A 26,139-nucleotide genomic window follows, 5' to 3' on the forward strand; every position below is an offset into this window, starting at 1 on the left:
TGACTAGCATGTATAAGACCCTGGGTTCAATGCCTAGCACTACAAAAACAGACAAACAAAAAAACAGCTAGACTTAGGAACATAGCTTATTAACACATCGTGGTACATGTCCTTTGAGAATGAGAAAAACAAAATATCCATTCTATATGGGTATGACAAATGGGATTATGAATCACAGTTTTTCTTTCTTTAAGAAAAAGAACATGGCATTTTAAAATCCCCCTCACATTCACTTACAAGTGTATTATAAGCAAGTTCCTATTGTTTACATAATTGAATGTGTTATGGACATAATTTGTCCCATTGTTAGGCACACCTGAGGAATTTAGGAATATGATCTCTTTCCACTTAATCACTGACAAGTTCAGTTAAGAGAGGATCCTTGTAGTTTTTCCTGGACAACAATATTCTGGGAGCTCTATTTTGTATTGTTAGTGCTCCTCCTGCTCTCACATGGTCCCACATTGATAAAATCATTGGCCTTATTTAAGATAATGTTTAATCCACATACATGAGCAATAAGAAAATCTGCCCTGCCTCTGTGCTTTAACTGAGTTAAATATGAAATGTTCCCATCAGGGAAACAGAGCATGTTGAATACTTGGTCAAAGACAGAAATGAATCCATTAGTGTGTTTAGGCAATAAAAACAGTTTCCCAGAACAGGATTTGGTTCTTTACTCCATATGAGGTTTCTTTGGTCTTTTCCTGGTGTTTTGTGCATTTTACTCTGCATTTCAGTTTGCCATAAAAATTGCTCTTTGTCCTTACACTGATGCTTATGTGACTGTATCAGATCTGAGCAGTTATGATTCAGGGTTATCTCTAGTTGAGAATTTAAACCTAAGCGATAACATCTTTAGGATTGGAGGAATTGTTGCTTAATACACTGTCCTTAAGCAAAGCTGGAGGAGAAAGGTATAACAGGAAGAAGACAGCCTCAGGTGAGAGATTCAAGGGCCCTTTGAATGGATTTTCTTGATACCTTTGTCTCCAGTTTGATTTGCAAACAGCCTCTATTCCCATTCCTAGTAAATTCTGCAAAATACCCAATCCAGTCTCAAGGAAGGGGGGTCAGGGGGAGAGCAATTGGTGTATTAGGAAGAGAGAAAAGAGTCCAAGAGCTCTTGCGAAAGCATTTGAAAACCTGTTGACTCATAAAGGACCACCCAGTCAGAATGCAGGAGGAAGTTAAGCATGACCAAAGTCCCTTCTGATGTTCCTTCTATCACATCCTACTCATAGGAGCTATGTGAAACTGTAGCAGCTTTTGAAACTGCATGGCCTCAGTGAAGAACTTGAGATTTTTCTTTGTCCGTAGGGCAGTTTATTGAAGAGAAAATAATTTTCCACCTCTAATTTGTGATGATGTTACTTTCCTAAATAAACATTAAAATTTCTCTACTGGACATGGTTGGAAAAAATAAGAATCCCTGTGCTAGAAACTTTGGGGTAGATGAGGGAAGGAGTTGGAATAGAAGGAGAACTTACTCATTGAATAGCCTAAACAATTTTTCATCTTCCTCTAAATTTATATCATTGCTCTGGCTCAGCATTGAAGGGAATGTTGTTCAATTCTTTAGTGAACTTACAGACAGTAATATAAGCACTGAGCTCAAAATAAAGAGGAAGATGCTAGACACCTTTGGTTATTAGTATATATATGGAGTGTGGGGGGGTCAGAGAGGAGTGAAAAGGTATAGAATTAGAATTCTGAAAATAATTAAGGAACCATTTATTAAAGCCCCACCAATAGCATGACTTAGAAAAATGGTAAGTGACCTGGAGGGATACAATCCTATCCATAGCAATTGTCATGCTCTGGGGATAAGGAAGTACTTCTCAGCATTTAAAAACTCCTTTGACTATCTGTTGTTCTCATGTTTACAGATAACCTGTGCAGGCTGGTTAACTGAACCACTCAGAACAGATAAACACAATTAACAAAATATTCAACCATACCAAGCCTATAACTATCCTACCTGAACATCTTATTCACAAGTCAAAAGTATTTTAAAAGTAGTGAAGTGAGGGGTGGGGTAGGGAGAGGAGAAGAAAAATTAACTGTGTCAACAAGGCAAGAGAATAATAAACATTTAAACACCATTGTTAGAAAGGAAGATATAGGTTAACCTGGGCTCAAATAACTTCCTTCTAACCCATCAGTATCACATTATCTAAGATTCTAAAGTGCTAAATTGGTCAGATAAGAGATGTGCTAAGATGTAAGATCCTCTGAACAATGAGGAAAGAAAATTGAAGTGAAAATTGTGATCTCCACCTGCAAGAGACTTAAGTGACTTAATGTTTACAAGGGAAGAAGAGAGAGAAAATGTGAAGAGGATCATATTTACTAATAAAGATAAAACTGGAGACCCAGGAAGGAAAAAGATGACTGGGGAAAGGACTAGGAAAGCCAAAGTCATAAAGCTCCACAGGGAACCGAGCCTGGGGGTTGGGAAAAGCTTAGAGGAGCTTATCAGAGCCAGCAGGGACTCTACTGAATGCTGAGTGGACAATCTGTGTCAAGACATCAACAGCAGATGTTTTTCTGGAAGAAGAATGGTAAAATGATAGTCACAGGAGAATATTGTGACCTGCAGACAAGAGCTGTGTTTCATTGACAGCTGGACAATAACACACACAAACAAATCTAGGGGAAACACAGAGGTTATGTCCCAAAGTTAGAGATTTGGTAAATGGAGGTGGGGGGCTGGCAGGCACTACAGAACATTTCTAAAGAAGCAGGGAGGTAACTAGGACTGTCCACTGAGAGCAACAGAATATAAAGAATGAGAAATCATTCCCACCATGTGGTTAAAAGTGTGCATCTGGAGCTGGACTTCTTGGGTTCAGAACCTCTCTGACACTAACACTATGATCCTGGGAACTTATAACGTCTTTGACCTTCAATTTCCTCATCTGGAAAGTGGGGGTAGTAGTACTATCTCATGATTTTTTTTTTTTTTTTTTGAGGATTGAATGAGATAGTATTTGGGGAAAAAAGTCAGAATATTGTCTGGCATGCAGGAATCAATAGGTGTTAGCAACTACTCTACTCTGTGATCAGCCTCTGGGAGTGGCTCTGAGCTACACAGAATGCTTTTGGCATGCTCTCACATACTCCCAGGCTATCCATAAGGTAATTTTTGATGGTTTCATAAAATTTCTATTGTCACATCAAAATAACAATTGTCTTCCTTGAGGGCAGCTTGTAAGGAAGGTCTCTATATGTGAGTTAAGCCGAGGACAAAGGTAACTTTCTTTGAGGTTTATAACTACTTGGGGCAAGTCACCTGCCCCATCCACTGAGTCTCAGTTTCTTGCCTATAAAACAGGACACACACACACACACACACAGAGTATAAAATTTCTGTGATATCAACTGTGAAAGTGTCTAGAAAAATGCCTGGAACACAGTAAGTTTTAATCAAAGTTTTCTGAGTGTGAACCTGCCTTGTGATGTTGATGATGGGTGACAAAAGTCTGAGACACTTTCATCTGGGGAGGGTACTCTTAACTATTTTCACAGCTGTTTGTGGAGAGGCCTTGGGTTCGTTCAGCTTTTGTCAGAACCTAGAAGAATTGACTTCTTAGGTCACAAATGAACGTGACATTTATATCTATTCCAGCTTATCACAGGTGTGAACAGGAAAAAAAAAATACGACATCCTGGGGCCTCTAAAATTCATGATGGGAATGCATTTTACACTTTCCCCTTTGGATTTTCCTTACAAGCCTAAAAGAACAAGAGTGAAAAGAAGTGAGTAATTGCTCATACATTATGCTTCCTGGTTCTAATTTCATTAGAGATTGCTGTTCTCCTCCTGTCCAGGACACAGTTGGCTGCCTGGCTGGACATCTTGCTGTGATTCTAACCATCTTCCTTGGAAACAACTGATTGTGTCTTCTGTCCCACTATTTGGGACCATGATGGATTTGATTGAGGATACCCTCTCTTACAAAATATCTTGGTTTAGATAGTCTCTCCATGAGACTATATTTAATAGGCCCTGTCCACTTTGCAGATTCCAAAATCTACTTTCTCTGGAGCTCTAGGAAAAGAATGGAACAGGTAGTGCTTGCTTGCTTTCTTTGTTTTTAATTTTTTTTTTTAGTTGTAGATGGACACAATGTCTTTATTTGTTTATTTTTATGTGGTGCTGAGGATTGAACACAGTACCTAACACATGTGAGACAAGTGCTATACCACTGAGCCACAACCCCAGCCCTGTAGTGCTTTCTTTTTATTTTCTCCTCAAGGATATTTAGGAGATCTTTGTCAATGGCATTCAGGTAAGCTATGACTCTTTCCCTTCATTCTTGAAGGAAGAGCATGGAAGAGCCAAGCACCCAGCCAGCTGACCATAGCTGCAAGTCTTCAGAAATCCTTTCCTGCTTTTCTTTCCCCATCTGCTCTGCCAGGGTTAACGGGGAAGCCTCTGGCAGGTCCCAATATATGTCTTACAATGTTCAGGCTCCCTCCCCAACAATCATTTAATAGAAAGGGGTTTTATGATACAAATTTGATAATCTCCCATGCACACTGGCACTGTTCTAATTGAAGTTGTAAGCCCATAAAATTCAAGCCCTTTGTCTTCCTGAAGGCCACAAGGTTTAAAAAGATACTATTGTCCTGCCTAACACCCACTACATTGTCACCAGGGACTGATTAAACAGAGTCCTGAATCCAAACAGTGCGGATTTTGTCTAGGTCCTTTTCAGGCCCGACAATGCCCTTTTCAGTTCCCAAGACAAAAGGAGGTTTAAGGAACGAGATTCTTCTAAGATAACCACATCCATATGGAAGGCAAGGTGGCCGGCAGCTGAGACCCAAACTCCCCACTCCCATCCCCCTCTGTCCTTCTCCACCCCCACCCTCAAATCCCAGGTGATAACACTGCCTCCCGGTCTCCTCCTTGAACAGGAAATCTAGGGCCTCTAACAGGCTGGATACCTACCACTCACAGACCTATTAGGGGCTCCTATTCCCTTCCCCTGGACCTGATTCCCTAAACTGCTCTTCTCAGGTGCATCTTCCTGCAAGTGGATGCGGGGGAAATGAGATCACTTCTCCAGAGGGACTTGCCTGCAGGGAGTTCCAAATAAAGAGGAGCAGTTGCAAACCCAAGGGGTGGAACACTAAGACCCTGGACCCTGGAGCCTAATGTGCAATGGGAGCGCAGAGGAAGCGCACTAGCGGACTGCATTTTAACCTAGGGCCACCAAAGTTCCCGCAGTACAAAGCCGCTCTGAGGCAGTGTCCAGGGCCTACTACTGTTGATTTCTTCACGCCGCTGCCCGACCCAATCCCACCATGGATAGGCGCTGCGTCAAGAGGAGGTGGAAAATCACAGCATAGTGAGGCACTTGGGAATTAACTGCGAATTTCCTGGTGGTTTATGGGTCTCTGAGCTTTCGGTACCCAGCTTCGGAGACCCTCATTGCCCCTCATGGACCACACGGTAGAGTTTTGGAGTTTCAAAACTCCAGGAGCCCAGAGGAGCTTCAGCGACACTCTGGGACCAAGGCTACCACTTAACAGAATCCCCAGGATTCCTGCAAGTGGACGCAGGGAAATGAGATCACCACTGCCAGCTTCCTCCCCTCCACTCCCCCATCTTCCTAAAGCCGTGTTGGCACTGCGACCTGCCCTTCAGTCAAGGACCGGCGCTATAAGCTCCAATGCGGTGAGCGTGCTGCGACCTATACGTTCCCATTAGAAACGCTGGGGGACCCAACCCTACACATTTTATTCTTGATTCACAGAAAGAAAAAATATTCTATTTCTTTTTAAAATAAGTCGCTTCCCATACAAATGGCTATTCAAAATATACAAATAAGACTCAGTAAAATCTAGGTCTGGGGCTGGAGGTCCAGGGAAAGGGAGAGCTTAGCGAAAGGGTCGATCTTAGCGAAAGTTCACTGCGTGTGCTTCCGCAACGGCTGGAGAGGGCGTGACAGGGTTCCCCGAAGTGGGACCTGCAGGTAAGAGGTCTGCAAAGAGCGGTTCCGGACAGCTATAGGTCTTTGGCTGTAGCCTTACTGCGGTTACACAGCGCGCTCCAAAGTCTGGGATAGCCCCCAAGTACCCCGTGCGGCCTCACCAATTCCAGGAGACCAAGGCGGGGGGCGCTAAGTGCTGGTAGGCGGGGATGAGGCCGAGCGCGGAGCCGGGCCCGAAGGCCGTGTAGCCCGGCAGAGGGCAGGCCGCGGACACGGGATAGGTGTACTTGTCCTGGGCGGACGCGGTGCCGGCCTCACTGCTGCTGCTGCATGTCTGCCCATCGTGCACCAGCACGGGCACCACCACGCGGCGCAGCAGGCCGGGCGCAGGGTGCAGCTCAGCAGAGGTTGCCAGGTCTGGCGACTCCGCGGCTCCCGGCGCGCGTGCCCGTTTCAACTTGTAGCGATGGTTCTGGAACCAGATCTTGACCTGAGTGGGCGTGAGGCGGAGCAGGCGAGCCAGCTGTTCACGCTCGGGAGCAGATAGGTAGCGTTGCTGCCGGAAGCGTCGCTCCAACTCCAGTGTCTGCGCTTTGGAGAACAGCACCCTCCGTTTCTTCCTCTTCTCCGCGTCCGAGCCCGGAGACATAAGCTGAGAGGACACCCGCCGCGAGTCTGGCGGGCTGGTCTCCAGGCTGCTCTCGTCCGAGGCTAGGAACGGCAAAGGACACACGGTCTGGTGAGATGCCAGTCCCTCCGAGCGTCTGGAGCCCTTTCAGGCATCAAGCCGCCAGCCGGAGGGCGTCCCCACTCGCGCGCGACTTGCAGAGCGAGGCCGTTTCCTTCCCTGGGTTCGCATCTTGGTACCCACCTCTTGGAATTTACTTGGCCCATTCATACCCTAACAGCTCACCAGGCATGAGATACTTCTTCAAGGAAACCCACCTCAGGGCCCTCTCAAAATAACCTCAATGGTAGCTGCGCTGGGAGACAAGCCGCTTCTCCAAAAATGGGCCACCTCCAGATCTATTGCACTAGAGTCTGCCTGAGATTTGCAAAGCTTTGAGAAGAGACATATAAGGGAGGTGTTTTAAAAATTTCAATATTCCGACCCGTAGGAATCCCCGGACACAGAAACACAAATGTCCAGCACTAGTGCCAAGTGCAGGAATCGACTCTCTGTGCGGACCCGGACGCAAAGCAGAGATCTGAGAAACGGGCCTCTCTGACTTCAATACTGAGGAAATCCAGACTCTGGGTTGGGATTTCGGTGTCCTAGTCTTTTGCTCCCCCTTGATTTTGTTCCCCCTTCCCTCCCCCACCTCACCTCCACCCCCCACCGCAGCAATCCTCCGCTCACTCACAGGGATAGTGGCTGCGCTCAGACTCCAGCCAGTGGTCCGCACCAGGGGTGCGTGGCTCTGGCTCCCGCCTGGGCCGGTGCTGCGCGTCCGGCTCGGGTAAATTCAGGAGGCTGCGAACGGTGAAGCTGAGACGTCCAGAGGTGGCCATGGTAGAAGAGGGGAAGAGGCGGGGGCAGAGCAGGCTGAGAACTGAGGGGCAGCTGGACACGCCGTTCCTAGGAGTGGACGTGGGAAGCGCTCGCCATGAGCTGGCGGCAGGGATATTAGCGCATTTACAGCGGAATCCGTGTTTATATAAACAGCTCTTCCCACCCGGTCTGGGTCTCCAGGGTGTTAAGTACCTGAATGAGTGCTGGACCAAAGCCCGGCTGAGCCCGGAAGGTGCCACCTCCGCCCCCCACCCGCGTCCCGCCCCGCCCCGTCCCGTCCCCCGCCCCTTGGCGCCCCGTTACCTCCCAGAGGCGGCAGGAAGCAGCCTTGGGCATTAGCGATTGTCTGATTAGCCTAAAGTGGGGACAGATAATGGGGATTGTTACTAGTGAATAACATCTTGGGTGGCGAGCAATGGCCACCACCCTCCCGACCGAGCCCCAGCTTTCTAGTCCTCCTGGGCTGACATGGGGCCTGGCCCTGCAGAAGCACCGGGAAAGGTGGGGTCAGCATGGGTGGGTTTATGAGCGCCAAGGAATTTATTCTGTTTGCTTTATTCCTCCAGCTGGTTTGCTTAAGTGTTAGTTTGCCGTAATTATCTGCAACATGATTTACAAAGCTGCGTTAAACTCTGAAGCACTCCCTTTCTCTTTTTAGTAGGGCTCCTCTAAGAATGCTGGGCGAGAAGTTCTAGGAGGGCACAGAGAGTGGCCTGGCCTTGCCAGAATCTGGGCAGAGAGTTTTGAAGGCCACTGGGAACTTCCCTCACGCCCCCCCTCCACCCACGCATACAACATAAGGCGTGCATACCCAATCTCAGGGGTGCTAGGAAAGCTCTGGGGAGCATACAGAGGACCCCAGATCAGCGCGAGGGATCTGTCGACATATGGCCAAGCTACTTAGCTCTTAAGTGCCCACCTGACCACTGCCGGTCCAGGGGCCTGAATTCAGTGGCCGAACTCCTCAAAGCTGGACCTAGACCTATTCTAGGACCCACGGGTAGTACCCTACGGGGCGGCCTACGAGGGTTCTGAGGCTTCTTTGGCATAGCCAGACGCCCTGGCGTCCCCAGTGCGCCTCAGCCCTATAACTTCTGCTGCCACCACCATAGGAGGATGCCGGCGGTCTGCGCTCCCTGCTCCCAACAGCATAGCCCCTTACACAATTGCGGGGTCTGGTACAGGAATGTATAGATCAGTAGAAAGAGCACTGGGTCCGTCCAGCAAAACATCCTGCCGATCCAGGGTTTCTCCAGGATCTTCTAGTCTCCACAACCCCACGGAGATCTTCTAGTCTCCACAACCCCACGGAGAAAATGATCAATACAAAAAGCAGGAGGAACTGAGGAACCAGCAGGAGTGGACACATTTAGTTGGCACGTGACCTCGCTCTGGCCAAACCTCAGTCTAGGACTCAGAGAAGACCGTCTCAGAGGCTTCAACTGCAGCTAGTGGTTTGTGCATTTGGTTGTAAATTTTAGGGATGGCGTCTGTGCTTGGGTGACCGCACCGGAAATCCTGAGTCTGCTGGGGCTGAATTCGAACCTGACTCGGATGTGGCCGCAGCCCCGCCCAGCCCCGCACACACTCCTCAGCAGCCTAGCTACCAAGTGTGCCCTAGGTGCCCGGGGCTGTGCTGCGCTCTGGGTGGTCGGGCCGAGGCAACTCCAATACAGGCCAACTGCTAGGCCGTGGACAAAGGGGAAATGGAGCTCGACGCCCCGGACCTGTTGGAAGCATTTGTTCCAGTCAAGATTTTGCATTTGTTCAGTCCGGAATAATGCTTGATTGACGCCTACTCACAATGCGCTTTAGCTTGCCGGGATAAATCGGAGCTTGTCGGGTGTTGTCATGGTTTTCAATGGGGTTCAATGGGATTGGGAGCACGATCAACTCTGCTGGCCGTCTTTCTGAGGCCCCAGCAATAGATTTATTAGTTATGTCTTTTTAAATAAGATTAAATTGAAACGACTGGGCTGTCCTCTCTGCAGACAAGGCCAGAGCCAGAAGTGGACAGTGGGGTCCTATGGAAGTCTTAGGATTCTCAAAATCGGACCTGAACTTCTAAGGCTGAGTCAGGTAGATGGCCTGGAAATCGGTTTGCATTCTAGTTCTGCCCCTTAGCCAGCGTTAATCACCTCATTTCTGTAAACCCGCCCCCGCCCCCCAACTGGAATAGATTTGGTAATTTCTAAGGATCTTATTGGATTTAAGATCCCATTCCTCTGTAAACTTTCTAAACCCATCTTCATCCTGTCATTTCTTCATTTCTGGTTCCCAAACTTCCTCCTGGCATTTCTTCATTTCTGGTTCCCAAACTCAGACTCCACCGTCTCCTGGATGTTCTAGGAAAGGATGTATCATCTTATGAGTTTGCCAAGGACTCTCCACAGGAGTGGGGTGTGGTGAATAACGATTTTGGAAAGAGAACCAAGTTAGGGGAAGTAAAAGAAATCTTCCCTGGAGTGACTGACCTCTCTTAGCCTTTTAATCTATTTAACATCCTAAGACCACACTGACGTGTAGAAGTAAGTAAATGACACTCTTCAGTTCTTAAGAGCTCTTCAGCATCAAATATTTGCTTTTACTCTTAGCGTTTGGCTTCCAAAGCACAGATACATCCCCCATTTAGCAGTTGTGCTCTAAGGAGGACTTAGATCTAGGATAAGCTCCAAATATAATTTCTAACTTCACATCCCTGGGCCTGGGAACAGTGTTCCTGGGTCCCAATGTGCACTTTGGATATCCCACAGTACCTCTTGGTCAAAGAAAGCACTGCACTTTCCCTGCTTCATCTTGGATTCCTCCTCCTCCTTAAGCACCTTTGACATAGTCCACATTTCCTTTCAGTTCTATTCTGGGGCTTTATCTAAATTACCTCCAAGAGCTAGAGTCTAGGGACTCCAGGAGGTTTTTCCATATACAACATGCCTTCTGAAGAAATGGAGGAAGGTCGATGGAAAGCCAGAATTATTCAAGAAAGATGATCTCTTTATGGCCTCTTTTTAGCTAACAAACTCAAAACTTGGGAGCAGAAAATTATTTTGATATTGCATTATTAGAAAAAGTGGAAATATTCATATAGGGTTTTTTTTTTGCATATTGGAACTATATATATGAATTGTCTCCCATTCACAAGAGATCCTTAGAATCACAAGTAAACATCTAACTGGACATTCTTTCCAAATTTTCAAATGTCGTTTGTTTTCCCAGACACTTTAACTTATTTTGCAGCTCAATTATAGCTTATGAATATTATTAGATAAGTATTTGTTTTCCTGTGATTTGGTGTAGTACATCTTAATTCTAGTAAGAGTTTTTAATCTTTAGAAATCTGTGATGTGATGAATATGTCTAAATTGTCCACACTAATCATTCTTTCAAAAGTCTTATCCAGAGATGATCATCACTGCTGGATGCTTAAGAATTCAAGATTAGAAAATTCTGAAATGAAAGTAAAGTATCTTGATTTTCAAAAAAATGATTGTGTCTATATCTTGCATTCTGTTTTTAAATCCTTCCATTTTGGTTAAGTGTTTCACAAAATCCTGCAAATCTATACAGTATTGAAGAGAGGCAACATTGCAAATTCCCCTTGATAGATGGAGGGCCCTCAACTGACAGGACATTTTTCTTTGCCTCATAGCAACTGCTCTCCCCTCTTTATCACTATTCTGGTTAAAAGAGCCAACGGAAAATAAAAATGGGCTTTTGACACTTCCAAGAAGAAGTGGATGATCTTGATTGGGCATAGGATGGGAAGAAAAGACAGCATTTAAAATCAATCCTCTTTGCTTTTTCTTCTGAAAACTAGTTGCCATGAATAAGTAAACATTTCCCTCTCAATGGGGTCTCATCAATTGCTTGGTGGTGGTCTGGGCCTGGCTACAGTTCTTTCTTAGTCATATTGATGTTATATACACAAAGGACAGGAACCCGCAATTATTTTCTGGCTGGAAATTTAGTCCATCTTTGAAATGGGCTTTAGATTTTATTAATGCCAAATGACAAGATTTGAACCATCCCATCTGATGCTTCTTAAAATATGGACTTTTCATTGACTCTGCTGTTGTTCCCCATCTCTAGGGGATAGTTTTTCTTTCCTCATATGCTTATCTAGTTGTTTATACATTGCACATGAAAAGGTTTAGAGGGCAAATGGCTCCATGGATTAAAAAATAAACATACTTAATTAACGATCCATTGTCTCCATCTCCTAAAGAGCCAGCCAATAACTTTAAAAAAAATAGCTAGTTTATTACTTCTGATCTTCCCCATACCTTACAGTGGTACAATAATGGTAGATGTGTTGGCATGGCATGTAAATTATCAAGAGAAATACAAATTTAGTCAAATATCATTTGCCCAGAACTGAAATTCTTATTTTTGTTCAATTTCTTAAGGTACCAATTTATACTGCTGATATAGTTTCTTAAACAGAATCCTAATTGATGTTTATGTAGTAAAGGTCCAGATCCTAAGTCACAGGTAATGTGACATACAGACGCTGGCAAGGCATACTGACCCCAGGAACACATTTTATGATATTGCCCCAGTACCTCCCACAGGCCTGCTTATAACTAACGACCAATACTTCTGTTCAAACCAATTACTATTTTTTTCTCAAATTATGTATGAATTATAATGGGGTTTTTAAAAATACATATACTTTTTAAAGACCAATTTCTGAAACTGATTACTCATAAATGAAGTGAGATATTATTTCTTATTTGACAACACTTTAAATACTAAACCAATAATTCTGGAGAAGTATTTGCTAATATTTGGTGAAGACAGTCTCTCAAGGGCTAAAAATCAAATATTCAGTCTTCTTATCAATGATTGTCAAAGGAGGAGTCTTTGAGATGGTGATAATAGCACTGATTTTTAAAAATCACGTTATATTTTGTGCATTTGAGAATGTTTTCAACTTACATTTGCACTTCTTATCCCATCCTGAGTCAGGATAGATTGTCTAGAAGAAGCAAAGCTTAAGGGAGCCTTGAAGACAAATAGACTGTGAGATCCCTAGAATTGAAGAAATCAGTGTGGAGGATGAAGAGGACCTAAAGGAGAGACAAGAGTGTCTATTTAATAGAAGATAGTAGAAAAGAATGATTAAAGAGTGAGAAAGAGCGTTGGATCAGTTTAGAACTTAAATACTAAAATACTACACTGATCAAGTTCAGTGATCTTATCAATGCAGAGGAAAGGCATAAAAGGAACATTCCAACTGATAGTGGGTTTTATATTTTTTTCTAATGTCTTTATATTTCTAAAAAAAAAAAAAGAATCGGTGTCAGTAAATAAACTTTAGCTTTGAAGTACTACAAATTTTACTCTTCAATTTTCCTCTAGAAAAAAAAAAAATCTTTACTCTCTACCAAGAGGAGGCAAAAGTGCACAACAGGAGCATAAAATAACAACCTGCAGGAATTTCCTACAACAAAAGTGAAAGAGCTGTATCTGTTTACTGCAGCCTCTGGAAACCCCTTACCCAGCAAAGGTGGCTGTCTTTGTATTCTTGATTAAATGGGTATTTGCACTGAAGTCGCATACCACACAAAGGAAACAAAACAAAATAAAAATGTCCTTCGTGTTCTGTTTTTCAATCGTTTGTGAGAAGGAGGTTCTTGGCCTTTATCACTGTCAGTGAAAAGTTCCTCGTTGGAAGGAGACATTCCACTCACCCTGCTTCTTGTGCACAGGGAGCTTACCATGGAAACTACCTCTGGAGCCATCAGGCAAATATATAAATGACAAAGCTCAGCACTGGGTGTTTTAGGTTTAGCAGTATCTCAGTGACAGGGTATGAAGAAGGGTGTTCAGAATTTCTTGAGAAATTTATTGTTTTATTTGTCTTGCCTTGAATCTAAAAACCCATAAATTGGTCTTATTCAATTTAGGAAACAACTGAGAGATGACTTGATGTAAGAGTATTCTCTCTAATGGTATGTGCTATGTATTTAACACGATTTATGTATGTTAAAGCTTTATTTTTTAGGGTGATATTTTAAAATTGTATCTTTCTTATCCCCCAAATAAGAAATTTATCTTTAATACCTTTGTATCTTTTTCTTTGGGTATGTCCTTTAATTAAGTTGGTAAAAAAGAAAACCCTTACAATTTCTTCCATTGAATATATTTCTTATATTAACAAGCTATTTCATAACTGTCCTTGGCTTAGCCTTAAAATATAGCATTTTGTTTTATCACATGAACCTAAAGAAACAAGAGGGAACTTTAGCAAACTTCACTGGATTTTTAAATTTCACCTGCTTGTCACACTCATTTAATTTATAATCAACCCCAGGTTGTTCCTAAGTGCTTCCAGCAAGTCTGTTTGCAGCTTTCGTCTGTCCATGGTCCACACAGAATAACCCTACTGACCATCTGCCCAGGAGCAGTGTGTCTCCATTGCTCATTCTCCTTACCAGCCTCACATCCAGTCAGTTTACACAAACTGGACCGATGTATTCCTGGATGTCTAAGACATCAGGATACACACATTTTTAATACATAACCAAGACCAAGTTATTTTCTTAGTCACTGGAACTATGTGTATGTTTGGGTGGTTGAAGTGTGAAAATAAATAGATGGCCACACATCAGATTATAGTTGCTTCTTTGAATTTAGCTATACTAAAAAACAAAATCAAAACTTTCTCTTTTTAAAACTTAAAACACATAACCAGGCACAGTGACACATGCTTGCAATGCTTGGGAGATTGAGGCAGGAGGATTACATGTTCAAAGCCAGCCTTAGCAAAAGTGAGGCACTAAGTAACTCTGAGACCCTGTCTCTAAATAAAATACAAAATAAGGCAGGGGATGCGGCTCAGTGGTTGAATATCCATGAGTTCAATCTCCAGTACAAAAAAAAAGTAAATATCATAAAACATCAACAGTGTGATTATATATAGAAGAGAAATGAAATATACTTGTTGATCCTCTTGAAAGACATGTTCAGCTATGCAATATTATCAGAAAGGTACAGATGCAATGTCTTTGTAGGATCATTCCATTATCTTTTGTTTAAGCCATAATAGCTTTTTTCCTGCTGAAGAAGAGTCATTTCCCATCTTAGTCATTTCCAATTTCCATGGGAGGGGAGGGGAGGGGGGATAGTAGAGGACAGGAAAGGTAGCAGAATACAACAGTTACTAACAGGGCATTATATAAAAATGTGGATGTGTAACCGATGTGATTCTGCAATCTGTATTTGGGGTAAAAATGGGAGTTCATAACCCACTTGAATCTAATGTATGAAATATGATATGTCAAGAGCTTTGTAATGTTTTGAACAACCAATAAAAAAAAGAGTTAAAACAACAACAAAAGGTCAAGATTAGAGGATATTTTTGCTTTAGTATTATCCGGCAGTTTACTTGGTAATTAATATTTTCTATAAATACCCATGCTTCAAAACTATTCCCTTTCAATTCTAACTTTATCTGGGATATTTTTAGCTGGGATATTTTTGAGCTACATAAGAGTATGGCAAATGTGTCTATATGTTAGGAATTCTGTTTTGTGTTGCTGTTGTGGTTGCCTTAACCATTAGAACATAGTAGGATAGAGGGTGACTGTTTGGGTTCAGATGTTTCTTTCTTTTAATAAATTCACCTTATACTTTTGGGGAGGGGCTTTTACTCATTCCTTAAGCTAAACAGTTGAGTTGTAAAACAAATGTAGTGGGAGAATATCAGAGACCTATATTCGATTTCTTTTGTATTATTAAGATGATTTTAGATTGATGAACTTTGTGGAACCTCAGAAGCCAGAATGCAAGGAGTTATACAATATCATTAACAGGTCTTCCCTGGTGAATTGTCTTCTGGCTTCTATATGAATAAAATGAAAACCACTCAGGTTCCATGAATTATCATTTTGATCATTTATTAAGAAGGGGCTGGGGATGTGGCTTAGAGCACTTGCCCAGCATATGTGAGGCTCTGGGTTTGATCCCTAGTACTGGGGAAGAAAAAAAAGAACTAATAAAATACATGACCATTTCTTTTCATGAATCATACTCTGTTTTTGTTTTATTGAGCTTTTCTATTATTCAAAGCCTGGATCCTGATTTGCCCATCAGCTGACTGATCACAAAAACATCCCTAAGGGGCAGCATGGTGTGGGAGTAGAAGGACCTGCAGGACCTGCAGTGTCTCTAACCCAATCTGAGGTAGTTGGCAGTGGAGGTGGAAGTGACTGAATGAAGGCAGGGAGGGAGGGAGGAGAAAGTGAGAGAGTGAGTGCCTGTCTCAATTTGTCCTCACCCATAGTCAGCCCAGGCATTGCCAGCCGGAGGGTGGTCAGGGGAAGGCCAGCGGCAGGGAATCCGTTTTATCACATCTAGAGTATCACATCCACTGGAAAAGAGTAAAGAGGAAACAGGATTTGGTGGGTTTGTTCAGATGCCAATTAAGAGACCCCCAAGGAGGTCTGCACATTTGAAATGTCCACCTAAAGAACAGAGGCTGATATCTAGAAATTCTGTTGTGATTTATTTATTTAGCATTTTAGTAACCAGTGGAGTGTGATTTCATGTGGTTTAAGTTGTATTTGTTTCCAAACAGCTTAGCCTCTTACAATGCTAATTGGGCAGTCCAGAAACTCCTTAGAAGTTGCAGTGTTTTTTTTTTTTTAAGTTAAATCTCTCTAGCAATGAACATAGATTAAAAATCAGTTAAAAGCCAGTGAGAACAAATGTGTCTTAAAAAACGAGGATGAAACAAAGGGAAGGTGGGGGCACATCCCCTAATGTCAATAGGCAGAAAGCCACACGTGCACAATGGGCTTGGGAGGGACCACCCAAGGTGATTCGAAATCAATTCTGGAGAGGACAGAGACCTGGAGCCTGGGACCAGGCCAGCCACCCAGAGTCCTCATCAGGAGGAGCCAAGAATTGTCTTATTCCTGCTCCATGCTATGTTATATGCACAACCAGTTTTCTTCCAAGTACAACCAAAATATCAATAGGTATATACTCTGGCTGCTGTGACCAGCTGTCACATTCCTGGTGGACCCTGAAGGCTGTTAATGAGAGTGACTGAGCACTAACTAGGCTGGAGTCAATTGAATTACACAAATATACAACCCCACTCCACCACCCACCAGGCTGCCCACCCACATAGCTTTATTACCAGTAGTATGCAGATTCCACATGAGGCAAAATTTTGAGAAAATTGTAATTCCAAAATATATGGTAAGTAATTTATGGGCATCAGGTACTGTGCTCATCTGTTCAAGTGAGTAGTTTAGAAAAAGCAACTTGATTTAGCTTTCCAATATACGGTATACTTGAGGATCACACAGATGATTCCCAGATCTGGGTTTAAAGTTTGGCTCTCTCAATAACATCTGAATGACCTGCCTCAAGTTTCACAATTTCTTTCAGTCCCCTCATGTATAAAATAGAAATAATAATTCATACAGGTGTTGTGAGGGTTTGTGAGATATTTTGTGTAAAGTTCCAGACATAGTACTTGCCCACAGTTAGCAGGTGCTCAATTAATTGTTGCAATTGTTACTATTATACTAATGGATCTTGGGAAGGTGGGATATGTAGGCAGAAGTTGATGTTTTCCTCATATAATTGATTGGGAACTGTCCTATGATAAGTTTAGTGTCATTAGTCACAGAGCTAAAGTCACGTCCTTTCCAGATGCTGGGTGACTTGCTTAGCATTTCACAGATCTCAACTTGGATCCCCAATCTATGATTCTTTCTATTTCAGAAGTCACAGTGTTACTAGTCTTAAAGTCACTTTTCTTCTCCTACCAGAGTAGGGGGAAAGTGGCCTTCAGAAAAGAGTTCCTTAAACTCAGCAGCATTACCCAGATTCTCCAGGTCCAGATTTTTTACCTCAGGCCTACTTGCTCCTCTGGTTCTCAAATCTATTGGCAATACACAAGCTCTCCTTGTGCTTAATGGAGGGGAGTGACCCTGAACCCTAATGTTTTTATTTCTGGGTGCCTCTGTAGCCACTTCAGGCACCCCCCTCCCCACCGTCTCTATGCTTCAGTGTTCATTCTTTCTATTGTGTGAAGCTGTGAAGTAGCATTTGAATCCTCTCAATTCAACCAGAACATGTTGTAGAAAAAGTTCTATCTCTTTAGCACATACAAAACACCACATAAGAACAGAATTAAATGAATGAGAAACAAATACAGAAGCAGAAAGAGAAAAGCAAAGGGAAATGCATTAAGATTTTAAAAAGAGCCGTGGTGGTACAATTCTTTCCCAATGCAAAGAATTGAGAAGAGAAAATGGCACTTCACAGGAAGACTTTGTCATTCACACCAGACACTTGGATTTCCCTGGGAGACTTTGTGTGGATGTAATGGGGAAGAAGTTCTTATATTCTTCATCTGTGTCTGCCCTCCAGGGGCAGGAGAGTTCACAGTCTTCAGGGAAAAGTGAGCCAGCTCCTAGAGTCTGTCTTCAAACTGAGGACACACAACCTGCACTCTTATCTTCCAAGCTCCTTTAGCTCTTATAGTCAAAACCATTTTTCTCTTAATTGCTCCAAGCACATTTCTAAGGTTTGAATTCCATTTTCCTCATTAGAATGTAAGCCTCTACAGGACAGGCATCCAGCTCTGTATTTCTTCTGTAGCCTATAAATACTTGTTGATTTTTTAATTGACACAAGAATAAATTTCTAAATGAAAGACAAATGGGTTTTAGTTGGGTACAGCCACACAGACCTGTGATCCCAGGGATTCAGGAAACTGAAGCAGGAGAATCACAAGTTCAAGACCAGCCTCAGCAACTTTGGGAGACCCTGTCTCAAAATGAAAATAAATAAACAACAAAAAAAAAATAAAAGGGCTGGGGATATAGCTCAGTTGGTAAAGTGCCCCTGGATTTAATCCCCAGCACAACAAACAAACAAACAAATGGTTTCTTGATTAATTTCCCACTCAACTGAATTGGTATAAAAGTATTTCCTGCTTGAGGTATTGTGGAATACTACAGGCAAGGGGTACATTGAGAGAGAGCCCCCTTTGAAAGAAATGGGAATCCTTTTGATCTCAGAGGAAGTTCTATGGGATTTTGCTGTTTGTACTCAGAAGTTCTCTCCCCTTGGTCTGTATAAGACACAATAGATGATAACAGCTGATTTAGAATAGTTACAGTCTAGTGTATAAATATGTAAACATGGGTAAGTATGTATTTAGACAATTTAAAAGTGTGTCTCATTTACCCAATTATAAACAGCTGTCTGAGAGCAATTACGATTTATCATGTAAATGCTTATTTGCATAATTCAAAATATGAATATTATTTGCTTGATAAAGACTGTAAATAAATGACAACCCGAACTTTCCTATGCTTAGAGTTTTATGCTAAGTTTCTGCTGTATGGAAAAAAGAGCACTTTGTTCAAAATAATAATTAAATTTGGTAATTCTAGCAGGTCCAAATAATCACTAGCTTAAAAAAAAGAGCAAAAGTTTTAAAGTAAAGGTGGCTGGCTGTGAAGTAAGGAAAAAGGTCATATTATTCTGCTACGTTTATTCCTGGAACATTCTTCACAATGATGATGAATTGCCTTACAATTGTTTTCACGGAATATAAATGTTTGATGGTGAATTATTTCAGGGTATTTAGCATATTATTTTGCTTTCTAAAATTTGATAAAATATAATTTTTCAGTTATATATGATTACTTTTTAAAATTCTGTTTATTTATTTGTTCTAATTTGTTACACATGTCAGCAGAATGCATTTCAGTTCATAGTACACAAACGGAGCACAATTTTTCATTTCTCTGGTTGTACATATATGATTACTTTTTAAAGTGTAGGATTACTGAGTATATCAGGTGTACTCAGGAACATTTTTCCCCTTAAAATATAACTATTCTACCTTTATGAAAACAAGTAATAAATTGTGCACATCAAAACTTCCATTCAGGTATTACTTGATATATTAGTTTCCTAGAACTGCTGTAACTGATTATCACATATTTAGTGTCCTAAAACAATAGAGATTGATTCTTCTACAGTTCTGGGGGTTGGAAATCTGAAATCAACATGCATCCTCCAGAGGTTCTAGAGCAGAATCTTCCCTTGCTTTTCCTAGTTCTAGTCCTCAGTGTTCCTTATCTCACAGCTTTATGATTCTAATCTCTGTCTTCATGGTCACAGGGCCTCCTCCTGTCTGTCTGTGGCTGTGTCTTCTATTCTTAGAATAACACTAATCATTGGATTTAGGGCCTACCCTAATCTTGCATCGCTTCATCTTAATGAATTACACCTGCAAAGACCCTGAATTAGTTGTCTACAACAAGATCCCTGAGATGCTCAACTTATAAAGAGAAAGGGGGTTTTTTTGGCTCACTGTTTTCAAAGTCACCACCCACAGTCAGTTGGCTTCATTGCTTTTGGACCTGTGGCAAGGCAGCACATCATGGCAGAAGCTTGTGTTAGAGCAAAACTGCTTACCTCATGGCTGGGAAGCAAAGGGGGAGGGAAGAAGGAGAAGGAGAAGGAGAAGGAGAAGAAGAAGAGACTTCTCCTTTTTCATTCAAGAACTTGCCTCCAATGACCTAAAGATCCCTCCTAAGACTAAAGTTTCCACCACTTTCTAATAGCACCTCCGAGGGACACTCCGGATGAAATTATAGCAAACTCTATTTCCAAATGAGGTCACATGGATAAGTAGTAAGGTTTAGAGTATTTTGAGAGGACACAATTCAACCCACACCCAGTGAGAACTAATATGCAAAGTAATGCCCCTGAGTAAAGTATCCTGAAATATTATTCGAATTACCCTTCTCCTAAGGGTAACTTGCACATTGCAGTGTTTTAATGTTATAGACAGAATATTATTATTTGAAAAATTGAGTTCATATGTGATACACATTATGTTATTGTATCATATGCTTGAGAAATATTTACTCTACTTACATTATGAGAAAATGATGTGACAAGAATTTTCTGTTGACTAGTTGACTAACCATTTAACCAGAACAACCCAAACACCTCAATCCTTTTTTTCTTTTTCCTGACTGGGAATAGAACCCAGGGGTGATCTGCCATAGAACTATATCCCCAGCTCTTTATTATTATTTTTTATTTTAAGATAGGATCTTGCTAAATTGAAGAGGTTGGTCTTGAACTTGTGATCCTCTTGCTTCAGCCTCCCAAACTGCTGGGATTGCAGTTGTGCACCATTGCACCAGGCAGAATGCACCATTTTAAAGAAATCCTTATGGATGGGGTAAAGCAAAGCAGAAGAAATCAGGGCACCATGGTGGCTTAGAAAAGAGAAAACAAGCCCTAGAGTCAGAGTACAGGCACATGAGTTCTTATAGACTTATGTAAGTATGATGAGGAATTTGAATGAAGTAATTAGACTATGATGAAGTGGTAGATTAAGGGCCTGTCCTGCACCAGGAGATATCTGATGATATTAATCAAGTAGGAAAGAAGTACTGACAATTCCATGTCTAAATGTACAGCCATTGTGGCCCAAAAGCATTTCATCCACTTTCAGCTTGTTTTGGGAATATTTTACTTCTCTACCTTTTAGCATGTCACTTCTCTGCTTTTCTGAGGGCAGTTGAATTGTTGTCATTTCTACCACATGACACTACCCATCTAAAGCTCTCCCTCTCCTACTACCATTTGTATCAGCAACAGAACCCATAGAGATCTAAGAAGTCATCCAATCCCAGTCCATGGCACTAGGAGAGCCATGTCTGATTAACAAAAGTCAGTGGGAAATTCAAAAAACACTGACAAGCTGAGTAAGTTTTAATTTTTCCTAGATAATAATTTTGTTCCTGAAACAAATTATCACTCAGTGAAGGATCCCATAGCCTTTATAATTTCTGGGAGATATGAATGCCACAAAACACCAACATGACTTTTTCAGTGCCAACTCCAATATTAGGAGAAATGTGCAGAACTGGTATTTAGTTTTAATAAGATTCCTGCCTCTTGGTCTGAAGAGCACTCCCCCTCCCTCCCCCTTTCTGGTTCTAGTTATTTAATCAAATATGATGAGGAAGCCAGACTTCTGTGATACCGAAATTGTATATCCTAAAATCAAACTTACTTCAATGCTTTGTTTTCTGATTGCATTTCCCTCTTTCAAACAGAAAAAAAAGATAAATTAGCATTTTATGGCACCTATTAGTGCAGGACCAGTTAGGTCATAAAAGTGCACCAGGCAAAGGAATTTCCACACTGGCATAACAATGAACTTCTCTGGGTCTTAAACTGTCTCAAGTAAAACAAGAATCAAGAAATCCAACTTGAGTGATCATCCTGGCTCAGCACTTCCTAAAGGTTATGACCTTTCCAGAACACCAGGTAAAGCAGGTCCTGCTTCTCTCTTGTCACCTGTCAGTCCTGGGATAACAGAAAGCGCTGGCTTAGGGGGACCTGCTTCCTGAGTCACTTTTAGCTGTGCTGTAGATGTGTTTAATGCCTGCCCAGACAGTTTTCAATTATTTATTTCCTTTCTAGTCCTCATAATAAGTCCAAGGGATAGTTTTATTTTGTTAATTATTTATTATCATCCATAGATAATTCAAAGTTTGAGTTGCTAAGTAGAGCATTCTAATTTTAGAGAATTAATTATTACAAATTTGTTATAAAAGTTTATTCATCTATTCATTTAATCAGTAAGCATTTTGGCGATGCTTACTGATTAAATGAATAGACAATTGCTATGCTGAGTTCTAGAATATGACATTTTCTTAATGTTTTCAGATCCCCCAAATCTTTATGAGGGTAGGTAGGTATCATTTGTTGTTAAACTGTGATGACTGCAGAGATTATCAGGTGCCTTTTGGTAGCACTGTGTCGAGACTCAATAATAAAAAAATGACCCAGTCCCCAGTCTTGGAGGGCTAAATGTTTAATATGCATGCAGCCCATAGGGATTGCATATAATTTGTTATCCAAACAGGACACCTCTGAGTTGGAAAGAAAGTGCTATAATAATTATGTCAGAACAACTGGTAGAAACTGAGATAGATGGCTATTCCACTGAATGCCACTTTCTCTTATCTCTCAGCCTGTCTGTTCAAGGAGAAAACAAATATGTCTCTGGAGACATATTTGCCTTCACAGGAGGGGCATAGCAGAGGAGTATAGAGCAGGGAAGACAGACGGATGGAGGCAGAGACACTGGAAAAGGGGACAGGGAACAGTATTTAGGGTGATGTGCCAATCAGTTACAAAGATGAATCTAAATGGGGATGTTGGGGCTGCTCATGGATGCCAGCAGCTGATCCATGACTTCTCTCTCCTGCTTTATCAGACGCTTCAAGAGAAAGAGAGAAAACCAACAGAGTTTCTATTCTTTGTACAAATCAGTCCATCTTATTTCACATTCCCTTATGGTAAAACCAAGCTCCCCAGTGGGTAAAAATTTCCAAGATATTTTTCAGATTTGTTTTTATTTTAATTAATTTTTTGGCTGAGGCTTTCTTTTACATCCTTTCCCAACCAGGAATTTATTTCTTAACTAAACAGTTTAACATTATCAAAAGAATTAATTCCACTGGGTGAGTATTGACCATTAACATTCCAGAGAGTAGGAAATATATCTCTCTTTGGCAATTACCATGAAGCTAAATGAAAGAAGTTGTATTATTTAAGACTGTGTGCCCAAGAGTGAGACTGAGTTTGTTTGTTCCCAAGTGGGACTCATGTCTCAGAGCTGGAAGGAATTTGAGGAAAGAAGATTATCAGTTTGGCCTCTTGCCTCTAGGCAGTTAAATCTAAAACCCTAAATATACTTCTAAGGAATTTAAGGATGTCCAGGTAAAGAATATTATAGAGGGTCTTCATGAATTGACTGGCTCCTGCCAATCACATATCTCCTACCACTTCCGTGTTTGAACTCAGCGCTTTAGCTTAATGATGATGATGATGATATCTAATATCTTTGGAGTCTTAGGAAGTGCCTGGAAGTTTTCTAAGCATTTCTTTTAACAACTTCTAATTATTCAATTATTCTTCACAGCCCTATAAAGTAGGTTATATCAGTAGTATTTTATAGGAATTATTTTATAGGTAACAGGTTAAGTGGCTTTTACAAGGCCATGTGTTTCCTCATTTACCCAGTAGAGGGTGCAGTTGGTTCCAGGATATTCTGTGTAGACCACTGTTGCCTTAGGTCTTCTATCTGGCATATTCTTCCCCTCTGAGGACACAGCTTAAATTTCTGTGAAGCCTCTTGGTAGGTGTCAGTTGGCAACATCTTCTTGGGAAGCAACGGGGCAGCAACATGTACCAAGGGCCTTTAAAATGTAAACAGCTTTTGACCAGTTTGCTTTTAGGATTTTTCCCAAGGAAAAATCAGAACTTTGTGTATGTGTGTTTGTGTGTGTGTGTGTATGTGTGTGTATGAATAAATATCATTGCAATGTTGTTTAATGAATGGAAAAACCAGCCAGGCATAGTGGCACACACCTGTAATCCCAGTGACTCAGGAGGCCAGACAGGAGGATTGCAAGTCCAGAGCCACCCTCAGCAACTTAGCAAGGCCCTGTCTTTAAATAAAATATTTTTAAAAGGCCTGATGATGTGGCTCAGTGGTTAAATGCTGCTGGGTTCAATCCCTGGTACCAAAATTAAAAAATGAAAGCAACCTAAATGATGAACTATATGTAGATATTTATGCCACATGTACAAAGACACAGAAAAGGCTTAAAGTATAGTCAACAAATAAAACTCGAGAACATAAAATTCTATAAAAAATATAATTTCAATGATATAAAAAGTATATGAAAATAAACTAAAATGTTAGCAGTGATTATCTTTGGTGAAATTGGGTAATTATTATTTTTTCCTTTATAAAGTTTGCTTCATTTCCCAAATTTTATATATTGAGGACATATAACTTAATACTTATGAAAAAAATAAAGACTTAAAAGTACTGTATGTGATATAACATTATACATGAATAAAACTAAAAATAACATATAATTTATAATTAACAAAAATGTACATTATCTGATTTAAAAATAAATGGAATTAGACAAATATCATTTTAAATAAAACTTATATCGAGTTGAAGCTGGATAGCTTCATGGTGGATGGGGGTATAAAAAATGCATATTAGATGTCAGAAAATCTGGCTAACTCTAGGTTGGTTAATTTTACAACCCAGGAGAGTCATTTTAACCTCTTTTTGTCTATGTTTTTTTTTTTTTTTTTTTTACATGAAAAACCTGAATTTGTTGAATTACAAGATCTCCAAGTTTCCTCCTGGCTTTTAATTCATGGATTCACCCACTGTTTGTCTCATATGCATAAAAATCCACATTTATGGATAATTATGCTGCATGAGGTGCTGAGTGTGAAATTCATGGAAACTTCCACATCAGCAAAAGCTAGTGACTAATTCCTGAGGTTGGATTAATGCAAGTATGAGGATCGGGGAACAGAAAGGAAACAAATATGACAGAGAAAGAATGATGGGAAAGACATGAGGTGCTGGGAGAGGGCAGATGGGCTGGGGAGGAAGATTCCTGTTTTGACAGAATTAGCTAGGCACATGGTAGGCAGTCGGTGGTCAGGGGTTGATTGATCAATGGTTGAGAGGCTGCCTGACAACTCACCAAAGGAAGAACAGGGGCTGGAGAGGGGGGTGACCTTTCACCTTCAGGCTCCCAGCACAAACTCCCTGGAGACCCAGTGTCTTATCATCCTATGGAGTCAGAAGCGAATGACTGAAAACAAAGTTCCACTCAGGACATGGCCAAAGGGTAGGTTAAAAAACAAGTGAAAGAAATGTTTTTAGCCAGGGGTGGGGCGGGGGGAAAGCAAGCTTTTGGCCCAAAATGAAGGGTAAAGAGAAAAGAAGAGTAGGGTGGAATTCAAAAGGCCCTGTGTCCTAATCCTGGCTTTGCTGTGGTCTTGCTGGGTGGCCAGCAAGCCATTCACCCTTTTGAGCCTCACTTTACTCTCAGTAAAATGGAGATAGCAATTCCTATTCCCCACATCATGCAGGGCCTTAGGAAAATCAGATTCCATGAGTGATGGTGCTGAATATATGTAAATTCAGAGGGTCCGAAGTACTCTATTTTTCTGCCTCCTTTGTCCAGGTAAATCTGGCGGGAGTGATGGGGGTGGTAAGGAGGTAGTGAGAAGACAGAGATAAAGAAACAGAGAGATGGGTTTCTTGTTATCTAAGGTAACAGTCCCTCTAACCACACTCCCCCAAATGGCAGATGTTAAACAGTGGAAATAATATAACCTCAATGGAACTCCAAACTCCCTCAGTGCTTTTGAGTCAAAGAGCATTGAATTTCTAGGAGAAATACTGAATACTTAGAATAGCCACATTACTTTTTCCTGTGGTAAATCTGAATGCTATTCATTTCCTTCTCAATGTTATTTTGATCTGCAGCTATTATTAGTCACTGTTGCACTTTATTCTAGTTTAGTGTTTTAAATGTCCAGTGATATTTGATTAATGTCAAGGACAGAGGCTATATCTTCTTGTATTTTTAGAAGGACAAAACCAAGACTCAAGTTCATGTTCCATTCAAAATCCTGTGCATCATTCCCAATGACTCATACTCTCAACATTTGCATCTAGCTATGTCCCTTCACCTGCAGTAGGCCTGTTTGTAAACTCCTGCATGACACAAGAGTCAGAAGGTGTTAGGGTATCATTTTAGGGAGAGTAATGGCAGCTCATTTCTG

General features: G+C 41.4%; 1 protein-coding gene and 1 pseudogene across 1 annotated transcript; both read right to left on the reverse strand.

The window, feature by feature from the left end:
* LOC143394626 (histone H3.3A-like) overlaps positions 1-5,209 on the reverse strand; it is a 38,546-nt pseudogene extending 33,337 nt beyond the window's left edge.
* Positions 5,210-6,102: 893 nt separating this feature from the next.
* Positions 6,103-7,457, reverse strand: Nkx2-8 (NK2 homeobox 8). Its single transcript, XM_076848231.1, has 2 exons — positions 7,310-7,457; positions 6,103-6,656 (listed from the first exon to the last, which is right to left on the reverse strand). The coding sequence occupies exons 1-2, from the start codon at positions 7,455-7,457 to the stop codon at positions 6,103-6,105; spliced, it is 702 nt and encodes a 233-aa protein (XP_076704346.1).
* Between the last annotated feature and the right edge of the window lie 18,682 nt (positions 7,458-26,139).

The sequence above is a fragment of the Callospermophilus lateralis genome, chromosome 3 (assembly GCF_048772815.1).
Source record: "Callospermophilus lateralis isolate mCalLat2 chromosome 3, mCalLat2.hap1, whole genome shotgun sequence".
Classification (NCBI taxonomy): Eukaryota; Metazoa; Chordata; class Mammalia; order Rodentia; family Sciuridae; genus Callospermophilus; species Callospermophilus lateralis.

Bases quoted from the DNA above. Each gene is read 5' to 3' on its own strand.
- Nkx2-8 (XM_076848231.1), bottom strand. From the start codon at position 7,457: ATGGCCACCTCTGGACGTCTCAGCTTCACCGTTCGCAGCCTCCTGAAT. The intron at 6,657-7,309 runs GTGAGTGAGCGG...TGCCGTTCCTAG, and splicing joins TGAGCGCAGCCACTATCCCT to CCTCGGACGAGAGCAGCCTG.